At 54.2% G+C, this 19,548-nt stretch overlaps 4 protein-coding genes across 4 annotated transcripts; 2 read left to right on the top strand and 2 right to left on the bottom strand.

Moving 5' to 3' along the window:
• Positions 1-507: 507 nt before the first annotated feature.
• Positions 508-1,788, top strand: N0V89_010483 (uncharacterized protein; the record flags this gene model as incomplete). The annotated part of the gene is made up of 2 exons (XM_056219225.1): positions 508-1,053; positions 1,114-1,788. 2 exons carry the CDS (start codon positions 508-510, stop codon positions 1,786-1,788), a joined length of 1,221 nt encoding a protein of 406 aa, XP_056066352.1.
• A 901-nt stretch (positions 1,789-2,689) lies between these two features.
• N0V89_010482 (uncharacterized protein) lies at positions 2,690-8,857 on the bottom strand (the record flags this gene model as incomplete). Its single annotated transcript, XM_056219224.1, has 3 exons — positions 2,690-2,857; positions 2,908-8,268; positions 8,417-8,857. The coding sequence occupies 3 exons, from the start codon at positions 8,855-8,857 to the stop codon at positions 2,690-2,692; spliced, it is 5,970 nt and encodes a 1,989-aa protein (XP_056066351.1).
• Positions 8,858-11,523: 2,666 nt separating this feature from the next.
• On the bottom strand, positions 11,524-14,211 carry N0V89_010481 (uncharacterized protein; the record flags this gene model as incomplete). The annotated part of the gene is made up of 1 exon (XM_056219223.1): positions 11,524-14,211. The coding sequence occupies one exon, from the start codon at positions 14,209-14,211 to the stop codon at positions 11,524-11,526; it is 2,688 nt and encodes an 895-aa protein (XP_056066350.1).
• A 339-nt stretch (positions 14,212-14,550) lies between these two features.
• On the top strand, positions 14,551-18,619 carry N0V89_010480 (uncharacterized protein; the record flags this gene model as incomplete). Its single annotated transcript, XM_056219222.1, has 5 exons — positions 14,551-15,279; positions 15,332-16,126; positions 16,271-16,490; positions 17,509-18,298; positions 18,364-18,619. The coding sequence occupies 5 exons, from the start codon at positions 14,551-14,553 to the stop codon at positions 18,617-18,619; spliced, it is 2,790 nt and encodes a 929-aa protein (XP_056066349.1).
• Positions 18,620-19,548: the final 929 nt, after the last annotated feature.

The following is a 19,548-nucleotide window of genomic DNA, read 5'->3' as shown; positions in this document are numbered from 1 at the left end:
AAGCTGTTCGATCACTCCTACTGAGACTTAAGCTTCGCCCCACCCCTGTCCCTGGCTGTCAATCTCCGCAGGACTGAACGCCTGCGTAGTCAACGTACTAGCACTGTCCGCAGCTGTCTGAAAGTGCGTACCTTGATGATGCTGCGTGTGTCTGATTGGCAGGACGCACGAAGATGGCGCCAAAGTTCCCACGAGACCCATGAGATGGGCCGTGGCGCTCGATGTTTCTTTGCCGTGTTGTTTGTCCCATCCGATGCGCAGCCCCTGTAGGTGGGTAGGTAGGCCGTCAGTTACATTCTTAGGTTTGTATAAGACCTTTGCCGGTCGCAGGGTCCGTTACGCTTCTACTTTGTCTATACTGCGGTGCTTTGGAAGTTACATTCATTCTACACACTCTTTTACATTCGTCACACTCTCTGTTTATTATCTACGTTTACCGTTTTATAGTCTTTCATTCAGAATCTTCGTCTGTTATTGGACTGATAGAATTCTATTTTCACATCCAATATGAGGGGTTCACTACTTTCTCTCCTAACGCTCACCAGCGCAGTTAGCGCATGGCTCCCAGCAGAGCGTGGACTCTTCAAGTCTGAGGCTCGAAGCCTCTCCATCGGCCAGGGCCGATCCCTCACCAAACGCTTCAACCCCGACAAAATCCGCGGCGTCAACCTCGGCTCCCTTTTCATCGTCGAGCCATGGATGATGAGCCAAGCATGGGGCGACATGGGCTGTGGCGACCAAAAGTCCGAGTTCGACTGCGTGAACAAGCTCGGCCAGGATGCCGCTGACGCTGCGTTCAAGAAACACTGGGACACGTGGATTACTGAGGAAGATATGGACAAGATGAAGGAGTATGGTATCAATGCTATCCGTGTGCCTGTCGGCTACTGGATGGTCGAGGAACTCGTCGACCCGAGCGAGCACTTCCCCCGCGGCGGACTCGAGTACCTAGATCGCCTTGCAGGCTGGGCAGCGTCGCGTAACATGTACATGAACCTGGACCTGCACGGAGCCCCGTACTCGCAGGAGATCCACCAGCCGTTCACCGGCCAGGTAAGACGCCCACTCTCACACAGTCCCATTCTCCTTTGCTAATCAATCGATCGAACTTAGTACTCCGAAGACGCCGGCTTCTACCAAACCTCCCAGTACGAACGCGCCTACACCTTCCTCCAAAAAATGACAGAGCACATCCACAAAACAGACGCCTACCGCACCACAGGCATGATCGAGGTCCTCAACGAGCCCCAGCGCACGCACGACACCCTCATCCCGGAATACTACGCCACGGCCTACGGCAAGATCCGCGAGACAGAAGCCTCCCTCGGCGTCGCAGACGACAAGAAACTCACCATCCAGTTCATGGCTGAGAGCTGGGGCGCCGGAAACCCGCGCACTGCCGTCGAGGGCAAGACAGACGTTGCGTTCGACGACCACCGCTACCTCAAGTGGGCGAGCATCGACCAGAGTAAGCCGAGCTACATCGCGACGTCGTGCGGCGATACGTTCGGCGGGAACGACAACAGCCCGATTGTCGTCGGCGAGTGGAGTTTGGCGGTCGACGATGCCCAGGAGAGCAATGCCGACTGGGAGCCGCAGGGCAACAAGGACTGGTACAAGCAGTGGTGGGGTGCGCAGGTGCAGGCGTACGAGAAGGGCCTTGGGTGGTTCTTCTGGTCGTGGAAAGTGCAGCTGGGCGATGATTACAGGTGGGGGTACAGGCAGGCTGTCGAGGCGGGCGTTATCTCTCAGAACATTGACGACGCTGCTGGTCTGGCTAAGTGCTAGACGATTATAGCTGTTGAGTGAGGGGCGGGGATATTGTTTGTTGTACATTCTGCTTTTTAGCTTCTTATGTGGCCTGCGTTGATGTCGGCGCATGGCATTCTTGCATAGCATTTTTGGTAGTATATGAGGCAGATGGATACAGCTATTTCTCTGGAATACAATTGACATGTATTAATTGACATTGAAGGTCCTGTGCTGATTTTGGTTTGATCATTACGGAATTGATGTTTCCCGTATGATACTTGCTCACACATCACAGCAGCGAACGGATTATCCACAAGCATGATAAGAACGTGCTCAATTCTCACGTACATGCGACGCTCACTCGCAGCTAAAACCCTGAAGCCGACCCAAGTCATAAGCAACACACCCCTCTCTCTTTGCTACAAGCCTCCAACCCCTCGGAGCGCGACGCAATAAATGCCGAAGAAGTCGCCCCACGCACCCTACAAAGACATAAAGACGTCCACATCGCGTAGCATAGCCGTAAGACTGCGGATCCGCCCCCATCGAAAGCAAGAAACAAGGTGAACAAATCACAAAAAGAAGCGAAGCAAGAGTGAGTTAAGACCTGCGCGCGAGGCCCAAAAAGACGCCAAGGCATAATTCCGCCCAGCCAGTTCATGAATCCTCCGTCCTCAACTGAGAAAAGAGATATATAAGACTCAGCCACCGGGGCAGTGATGGTACATATGTGAGTGAACGCCGTATAGGAACATATGCCGAAGCAAGGGTTGTCCAATGATGCCAAGGCACTAGCGATGTGTGGCGGTATTAGGATAGGTGATATGGTATGATATGGTAGTAGTGTGCGGTCGTAGACGTCGTTGGAGCCGCTGGTATATACGACAAAGCGGTACAGATTAGGTAAAGGGGGTCGTAACATGGCGGTGCAAGGTAATTAAGCAGATGCGAATTCTGAAGCGGCCTCTTGCTTGAACTGCTGCAGCTCGGCAAGTTGGACCTGGAGCTCGCTGAGGATGTCGGACATGGGGCATGCTTGCTGCAATTTCGGGGTTTGCCCGAATGGTCGAACCATGTGTCTGAGAGCCAAGGTAGTCGTGCACGTCTGTGAGTTCTGTTAGCACCTATTCCAAGTCTGATGTGGGTGAAACATACCTCGATTCTTGAGATCTGGTGCTCAACGAAGTTGATCAAGAATCTGTCCGTAATCTCGCCTCCCCTGTTCTTCATCCTCTCTAGGAGAGCGGTTTCCGGCGGCTTTAATTCGTGAGAATCGGGATTCTCTAGCGAACTGCATAACATCTCCAGACGAAGACTGACATTCCAAAGATCCCAGACATTTTCCGTGTCAATGGTAAGCTGGCTGCCCGGCATCTTTTGTCCAGCGCCTGGGGCAGATTGTTGCGCTGATTTCTGCTCGAGTTGCCGTTGCACGTCGAGACGGCTGGCGAGGGAATGAGGGTACATCAGATAGATGTATTCAGGGTTTTCAAGACCCTTCAAGCGACGTTCGCCCAAGTCCTTTACTTCAAAACCCTGGCTACTCAGTGACCGTAGTTCTTGACGAATCGCCTGGGATAACTGGTCATCGCCGTACTGTTCCTCAGAACCTATCGAGTTGCTTCGATCACCTTCAATGTGGGTCTCGAGAAGCCGTTGAATCTCTGCGATAAAATCTGACGACACAGTAATCTGGCCACCATCGGCGACAGACGAGATACGCGAAGCTCGATTAACCATCGGGCCAAAATAGTCCATACGCTTCGTGACTGGATCGACTTCGCACACCGGTGTGCCCCAATGAATACCCATACGGACGGACAGACCGCGGAAAATGACGTTGCCGTTCGGGTCGACGACTTCTTGACCATTCACACTGTTGAGAATCTCTTGAGGCCATGGCACTTCTAGGAGTTGGCTCTGGATGGTAAAACACCAAAGGAGAGCCGACGTGACTGTTGGGAAGGCCACCATGAAGGCGTCACCTTCAGTCTTGACTTCGTAGCCGCCAATGATGCGCAGTTGCCGACGCATCAGCTCGTTGTGCATTTTGATAGCCGACCTCATTGCGATCGGATACGTTTCCCAGAGAAGGGTAGAGCTTTTGATATCCGTGAAGACCAAGCTGACTTCGCCAGTCGGGGCATCGACTTCATTATCCAGACGAGCCAGTTTCGAGTCGTTGGGCAAGTTGCGTGCACGCTTTCCTTTGGGTCGCAGGAAGAAGTCGTCAGGCGACCCACTAGGTCCCATTGACATGCTTGGGGTCCGGTATTTCGCTCTTTGCTTGCTCTTCAAGTCGCTCACTCCCAGTAGCATGACCATAATCTTATCTGTAGCACCAAAGGCGATAGCGAGGTCGCGAAGCTTCTGAGCCGCGCGCATAAGGTCGTCCCGCTCAGACCGAGCAACATCGACTGCAAAATCCGGAGTGAGATATTCCCAAAGTTCTCGGGACGCAATGAGAATCATCTCATCAGTATCGCTCAGCGTGACGTGAGCAATGTGTGGTGAGGCGATGACGGAAGGTGACATGTGTACGTAGCCAAAGGCCCGAGAGACTTCGAGGACATCGTTTAGCTTTCCCTGCCGTGATACGAACCCACCAGCCTCACGTATCCTCGTCCTTTCGTACGGCTCAGCAGGGTCGTGTTTTCGAGTAAGGATTTTCTTGTCGCCATTCGTTTGAATGAGAAGCGCCTGAGCATCGCCTACATTTGAAAGGTACAGCTCCATATCCTTGAGGTATACAACCGTGGCGACACTTCCAGAAGTCATATCCTCCTCACCAAGATCGGGCAATGAGCCACGTGGCTGTATGGAGGGCAGTCCGGCATTCTTCTCAATGCAATGATTTGCCGCTAGGGCCAGTTCCTTGTTGAGACCCAGGTATGTACGACGAAGGGCGTCCATTGGACTCTCCTGAGGTCGTAGCTTTCCCAACTCCTCTGCGAACCGGATCTTGAAGTTGTCGTAAAGGTATTTCGCAATCTTTGACCCGCCACCAGTGAGGGCTTGACCGTCGAAAAGACCAAGTATCTGTTCATTATCGTTGCTTCGGAAGCGAGGTATCACCATGTCCATCGTAGAGATATGCTCACTTCTTCCCAAGCTATCTGCCATACCGTACGCCATGGAGCCCACAGCTGAGCCGGCGGTTCGCACTCTTCGGTCTTCGGATTGTTCGGGGACTGACGGTACCATCATCGTGACATCCATTAGACCAAGTACCCTCAGGTTGATGAGAGAAGTGAAGTCAGTGAGATCTCGTCCCTCTCCGCGACGCATGTAGTCACCGCTCGGCTTGATCTCTAGGCGCTTGTTACCGGACAAATTGAGGTACTTCAAGTTATGATTCCAGTTCCAGTTCCAGTCGTAGGGCCAGTTTGAGACATTGTACTTCAGGGCGTTGCTGGCGACATCAAGGATAGCCAGCTTTGCCACCTTCCCTAACTCTGCTGGGAGAACCTGGAACTTATTGCTGTTAATGTGCAGCACCTTCAGCGAGGTGACTTCTTCTAGGTCTTCAGAGGGTAAGGATGTCAAGTCATTTCCAGAGAGATACAGCTCGGCCAAGTGTTGCCATCGGCGAATGGTTCGTGGAGGAACATCGTAGATGAGGTTGTATGACAGGTTTACGATGCGTAGTTCTGGAAGCAAGCATAGTTCATCAAAAACGTTGTCCTCCAGTCGGTTGTCGGCCAAGAAAAGATGCCGTAAGGATCCCGCAAACGTCGTTACCATCCTATTGGAAAGACTGGAGTCTTTGCGGGAAACGGGGGTTATAGTTCCCTCAGTTGGTGTTCTTGCCATAACCGACGGCTTCCTCGCGGTGTTCGTGGTGCTAGTAGAATTATAAGACGCTATAGAACCCTTACGCTGATTAGGTCCTGTTGACGTAGCCGAGCTAAGGTAGCCCGCAGAGGCTTGGCTAGGGCGACGGTTCTGGAAATCTTCCAACTTCCCTAGTTCTTCGTAGCTTGGGCTCGTTCCCAGACCGGCCGTTGACGCGGGCGTGGGGCCATCCAAGTTGTTCTCCCCATTCAATTGGGCAGGTGGAGGAGCAGTGCTTGGCTTCGGAAAACCATCGAGCACGTTGGAAGATACATTGAGCGTCTCCAAACGGCGCGCGTACCATATCTCAGCGGGGAGCCGGCCCAAGTTGTTCTCTCGCACGTCCAGATACTTGAGTTCGGCCAGTCGACCAATTTCAGTTGGAATCTCATCTAAAGAGTTGCGGGCTACGCTCAAGTGTTCCAATCTAATGAGCCTTCCAATGCTTGTCGAAAGTGCACTGAAATGATTTTTGTCCAAAATGAGTTTGGTCAGTCCAGTGATCCGAGGAAACAGTTCCTCTGGCAGTGCAGCTAGTTTCCCGGAAGCCAGATTGAGTACGGTTAATGAAGGTACGGACTGGACCATGCCAAACCTTGTTAGTGGATTGTGGTTCATATGCAAAACTCGTATCTTAGGGAAATAGCCTTCAAAAGCTGAAATGGAATTGTGACCGATCATGAGATATTCCAATCGCGGTAGATGAGACATGACATCCATGCTGTTGAGTGCGTTGAATCGTACGTCGATCTCCCTGAGGTTCACAAGATTGCTCAGTGTACCCGGAAAGCTACCAGAGAGCTTGTTGTTTGTAGCCCATAACCGCTCCAGACATGTAAGCTGGCCGATCTTAGGCAGACTACTGATGGAGTTGAAACTGATGTCAAGGTCCACAAGCGTTCGCACATCGCACAAGAAGTCCGGAAACTCGTTAAGTGAATTCGAACTTAGGTTGAGGCTTCTCAAGGCCCGGTATTGACCAAAGTACGCCGGCAATCTCGTCAATCTGTTGTTAGAGAGCCTCAAGCCTTGAAGACTCTGGAGACGATGCAGCTGAACGTCTTCGAGGTCCTTCAGACGGTTGTTAGAGATGTCCAACATGGTCAAGCGGCTTGCGAGGCTCAAGCTTGGAGGGAGTCGCCGCGCCTCATTGCTCGTGTACTTGATCTCTCGGAGGTTGGTGCACGCCTGTATGAAATCTTTCGGTACAGCCAATGACAAATTCCGTGAAAGATTGAGAGATATTATCTCCGTAGCTTTTTGGTAAAGTGCGATGGGTATCGTAATCAAGTTGCGTCCCTGTAGATCGATGTGGCTGAACTTCTGCATCTTGGTGAAGCCCGGGTCCTTTCCGAGGCTAGAATACCCGCTTAGCTTCGCTGGGATGAAGGTGAATCGGCACAGGTAGCTGTTGTCTTCACGTCCAAGATCTTCAAGACGATCCGAATCAGAGTAGCCCGCTTGTTCCAACAGTCGCTTCTGTATTAGCAAGGGTCGTTCTTTCGCGTCGAGTTGCCGGGAAGTGTCATGTTTTCGCATGACAATGTGATAGTTGTTCAATTCATCTTGCAGCAGAGTTTTCTTGCCTAATATCTGGATGATCTCGGAGACTGTCGTGTTTAAGGTGGCCGACAGTGTTGCAAAGGTCGAATCTACCCTGAATATGCGGACACAGTACGTCCTGTTGCCGTCTTCTTCTTTGGACACGGCTTCGGCTTCGTCAAGCTCTGCGTGGGGTGAATCGCCCTTTCCTTCTTGTGTAACAACGCCCCAAGATTCAGGAATATCCCACTTGGCATCGTCTTTAGACTCTCTTATCATGTCGTCCGCTCTCAAAGAGGTGCTTGGCAGATTCTCACCAATGGGTGTCGCCATGGGTTGTTGGTGCTGGGGATCAACGATGCCTTCCATAGATTCCAGATTGGTATCAAGGAACCATACAGCGTCATTTTTGTTTGCATCCGCATTTGCTTCATTGGGATCTTTTCCGGCAGGTTGCGGCTGTGGCTCAACAGGAACGGGGGCGGCCTGTTTCCTATGGCCTGGCCTCGTAAGCGGGAAACGGCCATGTTCTCGTTTACCTTCCTTGACAATCTTGTCCTTGGAGTTGTCCGTCCCCTTTCGACCCTTGGAACCGAACGCTCCCGGCATCTGATCGGTTGGCAGACCCTTAGCGGACTGGATGGATGGCTGCAGCGAGACCTGAGAGGACGGGAGATTCTGTAGGTTCTCTTGTGGTTGTCGATCAGCCTTGCCCCTGCCCTTGAGGCGGTCCAAGAAACCGCGAGGGCCCTTCGCGGTGCTCGGCGATCTTTGCGACGTCGGATCTCTAGACACTGCGCTATATGCGCTGGGAGTCGGGCTTGGAGGGCGGGCGAGAAGATTGGGTTTGGATACAAGTCCAGATCCGAGCGACGAGCCGTACTGACCCTGCGGCGGCTGCTGTTGTTGGTCTCGCCGTATACTGTATGTGGAATCCTCTCGACTCGTGGCTGGTCGTATTGGGTACGGTTGGCTGATTTCAACACGCGCTTGGGCCTCAGTTGACTTGTTCTCTTCTTTGCTCCGGTGGTGACGATGGCCCGGAAACTTCAGCTTGTGGTGGTGATGTGAACCTTTGTTCGACTTGATGGATTGCTGATCGGCAGATGGGCGGCCATTTTCGCCTTGCGATGAGAGGTCCTGAAGTTCAAGTCAGTTGTCTGTTCTTGGTACGATCGCGGTTACCTAGGTGCAGTTTGGGCTATCACAAGGCAGGCGCGCTGAGCGTCCCTACCCGCTCAACCTATTGCAACAATAACACTAAAGCTTCTTAACCCACAGCACTCACCTTGTAATCTTGGTATTCCCAAGGCGTCACCTCTGACGAAGGCAACGGCGTCCGCGGTCGCGAACTGGCAGGCGAATTGGGTCTGCTGTTGAAGCTGCCCAACGTGTTGTTTTGCGAATTCGCGCGATTTCGACCCCCACGCACCGACTGCGATTCGGTCACATATGGCGCCGGCAAGCTCGTATCCGAGTTCTGGCGTGAATCCTGGGGGAAATCTTCACCGAAAACATTTTGTAGGCGCTTGTGGTACCCTGCACGGGTTCCGCTCGACTTGGAGCCTGTACTGCTCACCGTGGTGGCGCTCGCCATCGACGGTCGTCTATCGTCCCTCGGAAAACCCATACCGTCATCTTGGCTCCCCGGGCGCGTCAGTCTCGGAGAAAGTTGGGCGATGTCCTCGTTAGAGTCATTGAAGAAACTGCCCCAGACGCTAGCAGCCATGGAAGAACCATTGGTGCCCGCCGAGGCCCACGGCGGCGTCGGCGAGGTGGCGGTGGGTGGGTTGCGCGATATAGATGGTATCCGGCCTCCAGACGTCTCCAGCACAGCCAGCTGTTTTCGGTGGTCTCGGAAGTCCCGGTAGTCGTTCGTAAGCGGACTATCCCACGTCGACGTCTTGCGCGGTTTGTGACCGGGGTCCTTCGGCGGAGGAGCTGGTGGGACGGTCCCCGGCGATATTTCAGACTCCTTTTCTATCCTGCATCAAGGTCAGCTGAGTCAAGTTCACCAAAGTCTGGTGGTGAGACGGGCGAAGCGAGGCTGGCGCAGGTACCCGTCTCGCCTCAGGCTGTCTGGCACCCATGTCGAGAAGAACATGGCCGTTCCCTCCGCGTGTTGCGTCGACAGCTTGGTGGGGCAGTTGGCGGGCAGGTTGTTGAGCTGCGAGACACCACCACACGGCGAGCAGGGCGCCCTCGGCGCATATTTTCGAGGCGCACGGAGCGCGCAGCTCGCCGGCCGCAAGCCGCATCGTCCAATCTGCGACCAGACAGGAGCTCAGGCTGAAGAAAGACACGTACTGGAAGTTGGGATCCTTGGAAGTCTGCACTGTGACGGGTGTTCCGCGCAGAGAGCCTCGCCCACCGAAAGGTCGCACCGTGTCATTGGATCGGACGGATCGCCAGCTCGTGGAGCTCTCGGTGGATCCATGGCGGCCTACCGACTCGTTCCTCGTCATTGTCGGGCTGCACCGGGCGTAGAAGTCGCGAGGCGCCTGAGGGAGCGAGCAGTGGGCGTAGACAGGCGGGTTCGAGGGAGGGCTGCAGCCGCAGAAGACGCTCCAGCACGGCTGCTCATCGAGGCCAGGCGCGCGTTGGGCTGCACATGGGCGTAGTTAGCGGGGGGGGGCGCGAGAAGACGGGTAGGCCAGGGAGCGGGCAGCGGGCAGCACGGGAGCAGGCAGGGTGGCGCGATGCAGAGGTTCGTGGTGTCTGTCGTCGACGATGAGGAGTTGCAGACGGCTCCACGACGACGACGGATGCTCGCTCGCTCACGGCCCTTCATCCGCCACTTGCTGGCTTCCGGGGGTCCAAGCAGCCACGCTCGGCGCAACAAGGCCCAGAACGGCGCAACAGAAGCGAGCCCGCGACCGTGTCTGGCGCGCCTCTTTGTGCACTCCGACCACTGAGACGGTCCGGAGACGTCTGCGTGCGACACCCAAGGCCCGTCGCACCCTCTGTCGTCGCCGAATTCCCGCTGCTTCAACCCAGGCTCGGTCCATGGCCACGGTATCTCGGACGCGGCTGCTAGCTGCAAGTGTTTTAGGACCAGCGCTCGTCGCAGCATTTGGACTGCCCGCATCCCCGCCTTTGGGAGCCACGATGTGGCGCCCTGCAGGCTCGAGCGCGAGCACGAGCTCTTGCGCACTTGTCCAGCACATTATCAGATGGTGCCACTGCATCGGAGCCAAACATTTCACAACGCAGTCGCCAACAGCGAACCCGTCGTGTCTGGCTGTGTGTTTTCATACCTGCTAGTCCACTTGCGTCGAGCTACCGCGCGCCGTGGTGTCTCCGGCCTGCATATCCTCGCACGCTGCACGTCTAGGAGCGCTGTTGGATGCCACACGCCTCCACACTCGAAGCCCATCCATCCCTTTCCCCACAAGTCCATGATCTGCACCCACTACGATGAGGATACCCAATGCATCTCAGACAGGGCCGCATCGTAGATTCTGGTGGCCATATGGGACGCCTGTCGCGCCTAACCGTACTGCACACCAACCTTAACAACATGTCGCTGTGTACAAGCGGAAGCAGCATCCGACCACACGCAGTCCCGTGAATCACACTCTGTAACAGCGCCTCCCTGCAGTCTCGCAATCCAACATTGCCATACTGCACCTATCGGACCTTTACACGGCCCAAACGCCCGGCTTGCGGCTGCCAGCCACGTGGAGGCGGGCCGTCATTCCAAGGAGTCGATGTTCACAATAGTTACACAACTCCGTTCACGGCCCAATTCCACCGCGACCCCTACATTGTACTTCACCATGACTTCGTTGACTAGATGGCATCCTTGCCTGTAGGGAATTATTATTGGCTGGCGCTTATGGCACACTTTCTCTGGTATAGCACCGAGGAAGGTAATGCGTACGAGCTGACGCGGAAAGATAGGAGTGCTCATCTAGCAACGCCAACCTCAGTCGGCAACAATGCCCGACTGTGAGCCCAGCGGAGACACCCGAGGAGAATGCGAAGATACAACGCCGTGATAATATCGTGCAGATGCCCTCGTGGTCGTGCAGATGCACTTGTGAACCTGTGAACCTGGCATTGCCCGAGGAAAACGAAAGAAACAGCCAGCATGTTACAAAAGTCCGCCTTCAGTGGCTACGAACCACCCACCCGGGTAGATAATACAAATGCTCTGTTGTCCCAAACGTTCATAGTATAGTAGGAAACGTCATAAACTAGGAACTTCGCAAGATTCCCTCTCCTAGTAACCATCGACCGTGTAAGAAATGCTGTTGCCCCGTGACTAATCCTACACAAGTCCGAATGAGAAAACACCATGAACTACACCGGAGCTAAACGCCCATTTGCCTGCCTCTGCCATTACTCATCCTGTGTTGTTTCGCAGCAAAAACCCTCGCCTGCATTTCCGTCTTACCTACCAGACGACTGCCCAAGGGCCCGGAGGATATCTTGAATCGAAGGTGTCGCCTGAGCGGGCTGCTGCTGCTGCTGTTGCTGGCTGTGATGCTGCAGGCGTGGATCGGCCGGTGGGGTTGGTTGCGGCTGTGGCGGCGGCTGCTGCTGATACTGCTGGTATCCATAGCTATACTGGGCTTGTGGCTGCTGTGGCTGTTGCGGTGGTTGAGTATACTGCTGATAAGCTTGAGGCTGAGCCGGTGGTTGAGGGGGAGGCGGTGGGGCTGCTTGAGGCTGTTGGCCTTGTTGTGCTTGCTGCATATACGCTGCGATCTGTAACCATTGAGCCCATGCTTGAGCTGAGTTGGGCTGGGGTTGCGCTGGCGGAGGAGGAGCGGCGGCGGCAACAGCCTGCGTAGGGAATAGGCCAGGATTGACGTAGTAATTCGAGGGAGTTGGTGCAGGAGGCGGCGCCGGAGGTTGAGCATAAGAGCTAGCTGGTGCAGGGGCAGGAGTTGAGTTCCATCCGCCGCCGCTCTGTGCCTGATTGTTGGCATAGGCAGTAGCATTAGCGGCGGGAGGTGGCTGGGATGAACGTTCGCGGTCGCGGTCGCGTTCGCGATCTCGCTCCTGCTCGCGCTGGCGCTCTTGTTCCCTTCGCTCTCGTTCTCGTTCGCGACGGTTCCGCTTCTTGTTTCTCTTCTTTCCTCCGCGTGGAGACGGACCCATGTCCTGTCGTGGTGGCGATCCTGCAGGTGAGAACTGCGCTCGGAAGTTAGGTCGAATGTCCTGCTGCGGTGGTAGCGGAGTCCTGCGAGGATGCTCTTCTTGCCGTGTTGGTCTTTCAGGAGATCCTCCAAAGCGTCCACCTCGATCGCCTCGGTCGCCTCGGCCACCTCCTCTACCCATTCCTCCTCTATCGGCTCTGTCACCTCGTTGGCCACCCATTCCACCCCGGCCACCTCTGTCGCCTGGATGACCGCCACCCATGCCGCCTCTGTCTCCGCGGCCACCACCCCCTCTACCACGGAATCCCCGTCCGCGGTCCGTCCAGCCTCCTCGGCCACCTCGCATCATGCCCCGCCTAACGTGACTGCGATCCTCAAGCGGTGCACCGGCACCGACTATATCTTCGAACCGGTCTGGTCGAGCAAGTGGCTTATACATGCCAAAGTCTTCGTCTTCATCGTCGCTATACTTGAGACCTCCACCAGTGTAGGCGGAGGGATTAGGTGGCGAACGTTCGCGATAGCTATTCAGGTCAGTAGGGTGGGACAATAACGTAGGATTGACATACGCGGAAGGGCCGGTGGGAGGATTGAAAGGAGCTTCGTCAGCGCCCTGTGCTCGCGCCTTCTTCTGCTGTTTCAAGTTACGCTTGTGTTCCGCTTCCTGCTCATCATCAGAGAACTCTTGCATCTTGGCTTCTTCGTCATATTGGCCGGAGGCGTCGGTGTGCTTCTGAGCCCGTAGAGGCTCGGTGAACACAAAGGATGAATGTTCATCAACATAATAAATGGACGTGTCCTTCGTTATGTCTAGGGCCGCGATTTCTGCCGGGTCTGCAAACCCAACTGAATATCTAGGGTCTTGTACGCGGCCGATAGTCTCCGAAACCTGGCCGATGACCGTTCGATTGCCCAGGCACAGCGCAGAGCCAGCCTCTAGCACATGATAGTCCCCTGATATGTTGGCCTTGACAACGACTACGTTGTCGACAACAGACTCGACTGTGCCAAGTTCCGTGATCTTTGTGTCATCGGTCATTGTGATGTCTGGCTTGACGTATGCCTCATCAACCTCATTTTGTGTGCGCACTTTCGCGGTCTTGCTTGCGCTTGGGTCGTCCTCATCTGGATCGGCCTCAAGTAGGCGCTTGGCCATTTCCGCTGGAGACAGCAGCTCGCCATCATCAGAAGCTTCGCCGTCTTCGTCAGAGCTGGAATCACTGGACGAGCCGGATGAGCTTGAGCTCGAAGCTTGCGAATCAAGCTCCCACTCTGCATCTTTGACATCCTTGTTCGCTGCCGCTGCCTCGAGAAATTCAGCTTTGCCGTCATCCTCCTGCTGTGCGGGCGGGGTGTCGTCCTTTGTTATAGCTGCAGTGATCGCATCAACAAGATGTGCGTCATCGTCATCGTGGGCTTCGACAGGGGGCGAGGATGCTTTGCGCTTGAGGCTCTTGGGCACCTCTCCGTCTGCGATAAGCGCAGCAGCAGCGGAAGCTTCAGCGCCGTCTACAGATTGTGAGAAGAGCGAGAGCTGGCCAGGTTGCGATAGCTTACTCTCTAGCTGGGGCGCATCGCCTACGGCCTGCTGCTGTTGAGCAACGGCGGCGTCTGGGTTCACTTCAGCGTAGAAGTTCTCCTCATCAGACACCTCGCCGTCTTCCGAACCGCCCTCATTCGGCACGGGAGGCTGCTGCTGGACAGAGGGCTCGCCCCAGAGGCCGAGGCCTGGGATCTGAGCACCTGCTGCGCTAACCGGCTCTGTAGGCGGCGCGTCTCCTTTACTGTCCAGGCCGCCTTTGAGAGGGGCATCCTGGATAGGCTCAGCGGAATGCGCATTGTCGGCGGCTGAGGTCTCGTAGAAGTCGTCGTCGAGATCATCGACAGGCGAGCCGGGCGCGTCGTCAAGACTCCCGTTGCCAGGTGCGTCCAAGTCCAGCCGCGCCTTTTTGGCGGGCGGCTCAAAGTCTGCCATGCTGAGCGCGCAGACGGGATTTTCCTTGCAGCGTGCAGCTCCTTGGTTGTAGCAGAGCGGGTATTTGCAGCTTGCACCAGTCTCAGGTGCAGATATGAATGATCGCTGGGAAGGAAAGGGAGCCGCGCCTGCTTTTCTAAAGAAAGAGCGACCTGGCCTGTGCACCGCCGCCTTCTTGGCGTTTCAGCCCTAACAAAGTGACGAAGGAGCATCATTCACTTGCGCTGCGTTGGTTGTTCTCCAATATCGGTCATTTGCTGCAAGTTGCATCCTGCAGCATCACACAGCCGTTTGTGGGACAGTTTTGATGTTTTGTCACACGTCTTTACAGCCTTCCCAATGCCACCTATAGCAAACTCTGCTGCTCCGGCAGCTTCAGACCCAGTCCCTGAACAGCGAGCACCGCCACAGCTCAAGTCGAAGGTTGCATTTTCGATCTTCTTCGCGGCGAATGTGATTGCTGCTATCTTCGCGCCGATCCAGGATTGCGATGAAGTCTTCAATTACTGGGAACCCACTCATTACCTCAATCATGGACATGGCCTACAGACATGGGAATACTCACCTCAATACGCCATCCGGAGCTGGGCATATACAGGCATGCATGCCGCCATCATAGAAATTGGACGTCTGCTGCCATTTTTAAACAACAAGACCTCTCAATTCTATTTTCTTCGAATTGTCCTGGGTATCTTCTGCGCCTCGTGCGAGACGAAGCTGTTCTCCACCATCTCTAAGACTTTAAATCCGCGCGTCGCCATCTTCTTTCTTATGGCCATAATATTCAGCCCTGGGATGTATCACGCTTCGATAGCATATTTGCCCTCCAGCTTCGCCATGTATACGACAATGCTTGGCTTCTCAGCGTTCATGAATTGGAGCGGTGGTATGCGGACAGCTCAGGGTATCTTCTGGTTCGCAGTGGGCAGCTTACTTGGTTGGCCCTTCGCTGGTGCTCTCGTTTTCCCCTTCATCTTTGAAGAGCTATTCTTGGCAGTCACTACCGGACAGCTTGTTGCAGGGATCAAAAGACTACTCGATGGTTTCTTCCGTTCTCTGTGTGTTTTGGTAAGCGCCATGAGCCTACAATGTAAAGTCTGCTTGCTTATCACAAAACCAGCTCGTTCAACTTGTCATCGACACGTACTTCTACAGAAAAATCGTATTTGTGCCCTTGAACATTGTACTGTATAATGTCTTCAGTGGCGGGAGCAGAGGTCCTGATATCTACGGTGTTGAGCCGTGGCACTTCTACATCAGAAATCTAGCCCTCAACTTCAATTCCTGGTTCTTCTTAGCAATGGCTGCTCTTCCTCTACTTTTGCTCCAGCACTTCACTTCGAGATCGATATTCTCTCACCAAGCGCTTATTCGCGGAATCGTCTTCCTCACACCTTTTTACTTATGGCTTGCGATATTTACGCTACAGCCACACAAGGAAGAAAGATTTATGTATCCGGCTTATCCTGCGCTGGCATTGAATGCGGCAACGTCACTTCACATCATACTCGCGAACCTCGGCTCCACGGATCCAAAGAGTCTGTTCAGCAAGATACCTGCTCGATTGAAGCTCCTCATGGTCAGCGCATTCGTTCTAGCGACATTCAACATCGGTGCACTACGAACGATTGGCACCATGACAGCATACTCTGCTCCACTCAGCGTGTACAAACCGCTACAGCAGGAAAGCTTTGCGCAACAACGTGGTTTCATCTGTTTGGGCAAAGAATGGTATCGCTTTCCGTCGTCTTATCTCCTACCGGAAGATACCCGACCGAGATTCATCAAGAGCGAATTCTCTGGGCTGCTGCCTGGGGAGTTTTTTGAACATAGATCGGGCTACGCTACGTTCGATGGTGCGTACCTTATGCCGACCGGCATGAACGACGAGAACATCGAAGACCCGGGAAAATATGTGAGTCCTTGACTATTTGGACGTTGCTCAACACCCCTTCCACATGGCCAGCGGGTATTCTTGATGATTTCCAGCTGTCCGGGAGGTACATGTGGACGTTGTCCGGGCTCGTCGATCCCTAGTTTCACTGCTGATACAGAACAGACTCACATTGATAACTGTAACTACCTCGTCGATTCGCGTCTTCCAAGCGTCTCTGCCACAGAGAAGGAGCCTGATTACATGGCTGATACGAAGACCTGGGAAAAGGTCGCCTGCCAAACGTTCTTGGATGCAAGTGCTACATCAACAATAGGCCGCCTGATCTGGGTACCGGATTGGCCAATCATACCAGCACGCTTTCGCCGGACGTGGGGTGAATACTGTCTTCTGCGTCGCAAAGACTGATTGTGTTGCATTATCGCATCGCTACATAGAAAACCCGTTGCCCGGCCCGCCGCTACCTTATCGCAGCACCTGATATGCGTGGTGCGGTTCCGCAACACAATGCCACACGCATTACCTCATCAGTCAGCTGCGCAACTCCCTACACAACAAATGTTTGGCAACTCGGGAAGCTCGCTAGCAACTCGCGCATATGGGGCCTGGTAAGTTAACACGACGTTCTGCTCCGGCGGACAATCGAAGCGTTACAACAGGGTACGTAGCGTAGACTAGGCCCGAATGGGTATCTAAATCCCTAATAAACTGGTACTGTTCCCTTTGTGGGGACCCCACATTTGATACCCGTTGACCAACAGTAATCGCTGATTTACTAGCCATCTGTCAATCGGGTATCGTTGTACGCTCATTGCTAGCCATCCAGGGTATAGAAACAGGGTAGCCGTAGCCATATCTGCGGTTCCGACTCACTAATAGACCGCTCTACCTCCACCACCCTCTTGAAGCGTTATTGCAGCGTCTTTATTTGATCTTTCTGATAAGGCGCAAAGACATATGATGTGACACTGTTGTATGAAAGTACCGCTCCCAGCAGCTCTCACAACCATTTCCGACGTCATGGCCGATATCCGACCTCGACTGGAACGGAACCTCCAAGACGCGAACCTATGGATTCGAAGTAATTGTCATATGGTCTACAAAAAAGTAGATGAGGTTATGAAGAGCAAGAAATTTGAGAAGAAATTACAAAGCCTGAATGTGGCGCTTCAAGATGCAAACATTGACCCTCAACACCTGCTCTATGGTTTCTTCGCGTTCCTAACAATCTGCTGGGCCGTAAGCGTCGGCGTACGTCGACTTCGAACGAAGAAGCATGCCACTCGACCAAATACACCCGACCTAGAGAAGCGAAGCCCTTTCAAAGCCCCGCCTAGAAAACCAGGAAGTACCTCCACCACCTCCCACCCCCCTCCTCATGCAAGTCATCTAACACCGCGTAGTATGGACACCCATGGATTTCAAGCGACCCCCCGCAACCCCTTATCCCGAATGGTCCCTTACCGATACCAAGCCCCTCCCCTACCGCCCTTTCCGCTACGGCCCAAAATACAACATCACCCTCGGCCTGCGCAACATGAAGTGGGACGAGTGGATCGAGCTCGACAACCATTACATGCGGTACCACGCGGACAAAGCGCGGCGCATTGCAGAGCGCGGATCCAAATGCTGCCACACGGCGCCAGAGGCGTTCGACGGTGCGATAGAGCTGCTAGAGGAGCTGTGCGATTATTTGCCGCAGAGATATCCGAGTTTATATAGGAAGACGGACGTGGGGATCGATAACATTGTGACCGGCGAGTCCTTCAACATCATCGAGCGACCGCTCGCAGAAGACCCCATGGCCATCGCCGCGCGCCTCGTACAGGACGATCTCGCCATCATGTTCGAAAAGTCAGACGGACAATACTACCTGCTCGCGGGCGCCATCCTCCTCGCCGGCTTCTGGCGCCTCTCCGACAAATTCGGGATGCCCCTGTCTGAAATCCACACCTCAGGCGACGTCCCGGGCTACAAAGACAAGCTTGAAAAATCCATGATGAATTTCTTCCGCAGAGTGCAGCCGGAGAATCCGGTGCTGAGGAATAACTACTTCATTCAGGTGGATGATGATTTGGCGTGGAGTAATAGTATTGGAGATGAGGATAGCGAGGGGATAGGGTGGTATACTGCGGAGAAGAATAAGGCGATTGAGCATCATATGTTTCGTTCGGAACGGCAGAGTCTGAGACGGTAGGCTGTCCCCTTCCCCAACAATCCCCCTCATTAACATAGTCACTTACGGCGACGTTTCATAGCCTCCCCCGCTCCGGCGGCGTTGTCTTCACCATTCGCACGTACTTCCTTCCCATCACGGAGATCTGTGAGGAGCCGTACGTGCCTGGGCGGCTGGCTAGCGCGGTGCGCAGCTGGGGCGATGATGTCAGTAAGTACAAGGGCAAGGAAAGGTATGGGGAGGTGCTGCTGGAGTATTTGGACAAGAAGCATGAGGAGCAGGTAGCGAACGGGCTGGACTTGGAGAAGGAGGAGGAGGTCAGGGCTTATCCTTTTTGAGAGATAATCTTGCGGTAGAGAATCGCGTTGCTGAGTGATGGGGTGCGTCTTGGATCACTCTTTGCGGAAGGTGATTGTCCGTTCAGCATGGGCATTCTGAGATACAGAGTCTCATTGTGCGCATTGATGGGGTTAGCAGGATAGGCGTTATAGGTTATCCATGCCTATTCTATGTTATATCTGCCATATTGCAAGTCTTCTAATCTATAGGCAATCACATCAGGCAGTTTGATTCATTCTGCCCCAGTGCCAAGCCAATCTCGAGTCGACCGATGCACGCGATGACTGTGGGAACGCGTCCGGTCGCTCTACTGAGGTGTACGTGTTACGCGTGTATAGACAAACCCAATTCCTGGTCTGCGGATGTATATGCATGCAAGTCTGAGTACCGACATGCGGGTGGACTGATGCGGTCACTGCAAAAGAAAAGAGTGCTGTGTTAGTCCTACTAGCTCTACACTGCAATCAAATAGCATTGCATCAGTACTACAATGGACGCACCTGAAACGGTACCCAATGACTTGCTGAGGACTCTCGACGCGATCGGGAGCGGCTCGCCTGCCGCGTGTCATGGACTGAGTCGATGTCATGCAGTAGCTCAAAGTTAGACTTTGGCGAAGTGTGCCCCCAAAACGTCTTGCACCGAGGAGGAAGGTAGACATCGTTGACGCCCAAAAAGATGAGGCGAACGTGCGAAAATGGGAAACGCGAGTTCCTTCTGTGATAGGAACCCCCCGTCTGTGCTGTGACAGAGGTGCATGATTCGGGTACCGGTGCTTCCAAGGTTTGCTTGCGCACCGAGCAGTCACTGCGAGATGGCAAGTCAAGCAGGGCTGCCGTTTCTTGGCTATCACAATGGTCAGAACGCGCCACGGAGAAGTCCTCTTGCAGCTGGCAGTTTCTCGCGGAGGGCAATTCAATAACGACAT

The sequence above is a fragment of the Didymosphaeria variabile genome (assembly GCF_027946475.1).
Source record: "Didymosphaeria variabile strain IMI 356815 chromosome Unknown scaffold_8, whole genome shotgun sequence".
Classification (NCBI taxonomy): domain Eukaryota; kingdom Fungi; phylum Ascomycota; class Dothideomycetes; order Pleosporales; family Didymosphaeriaceae; genus Didymosphaeria; species Didymosphaeria variabile.
This window is presented reverse-complemented; position numbering and strand designations above follow the sequence as displayed.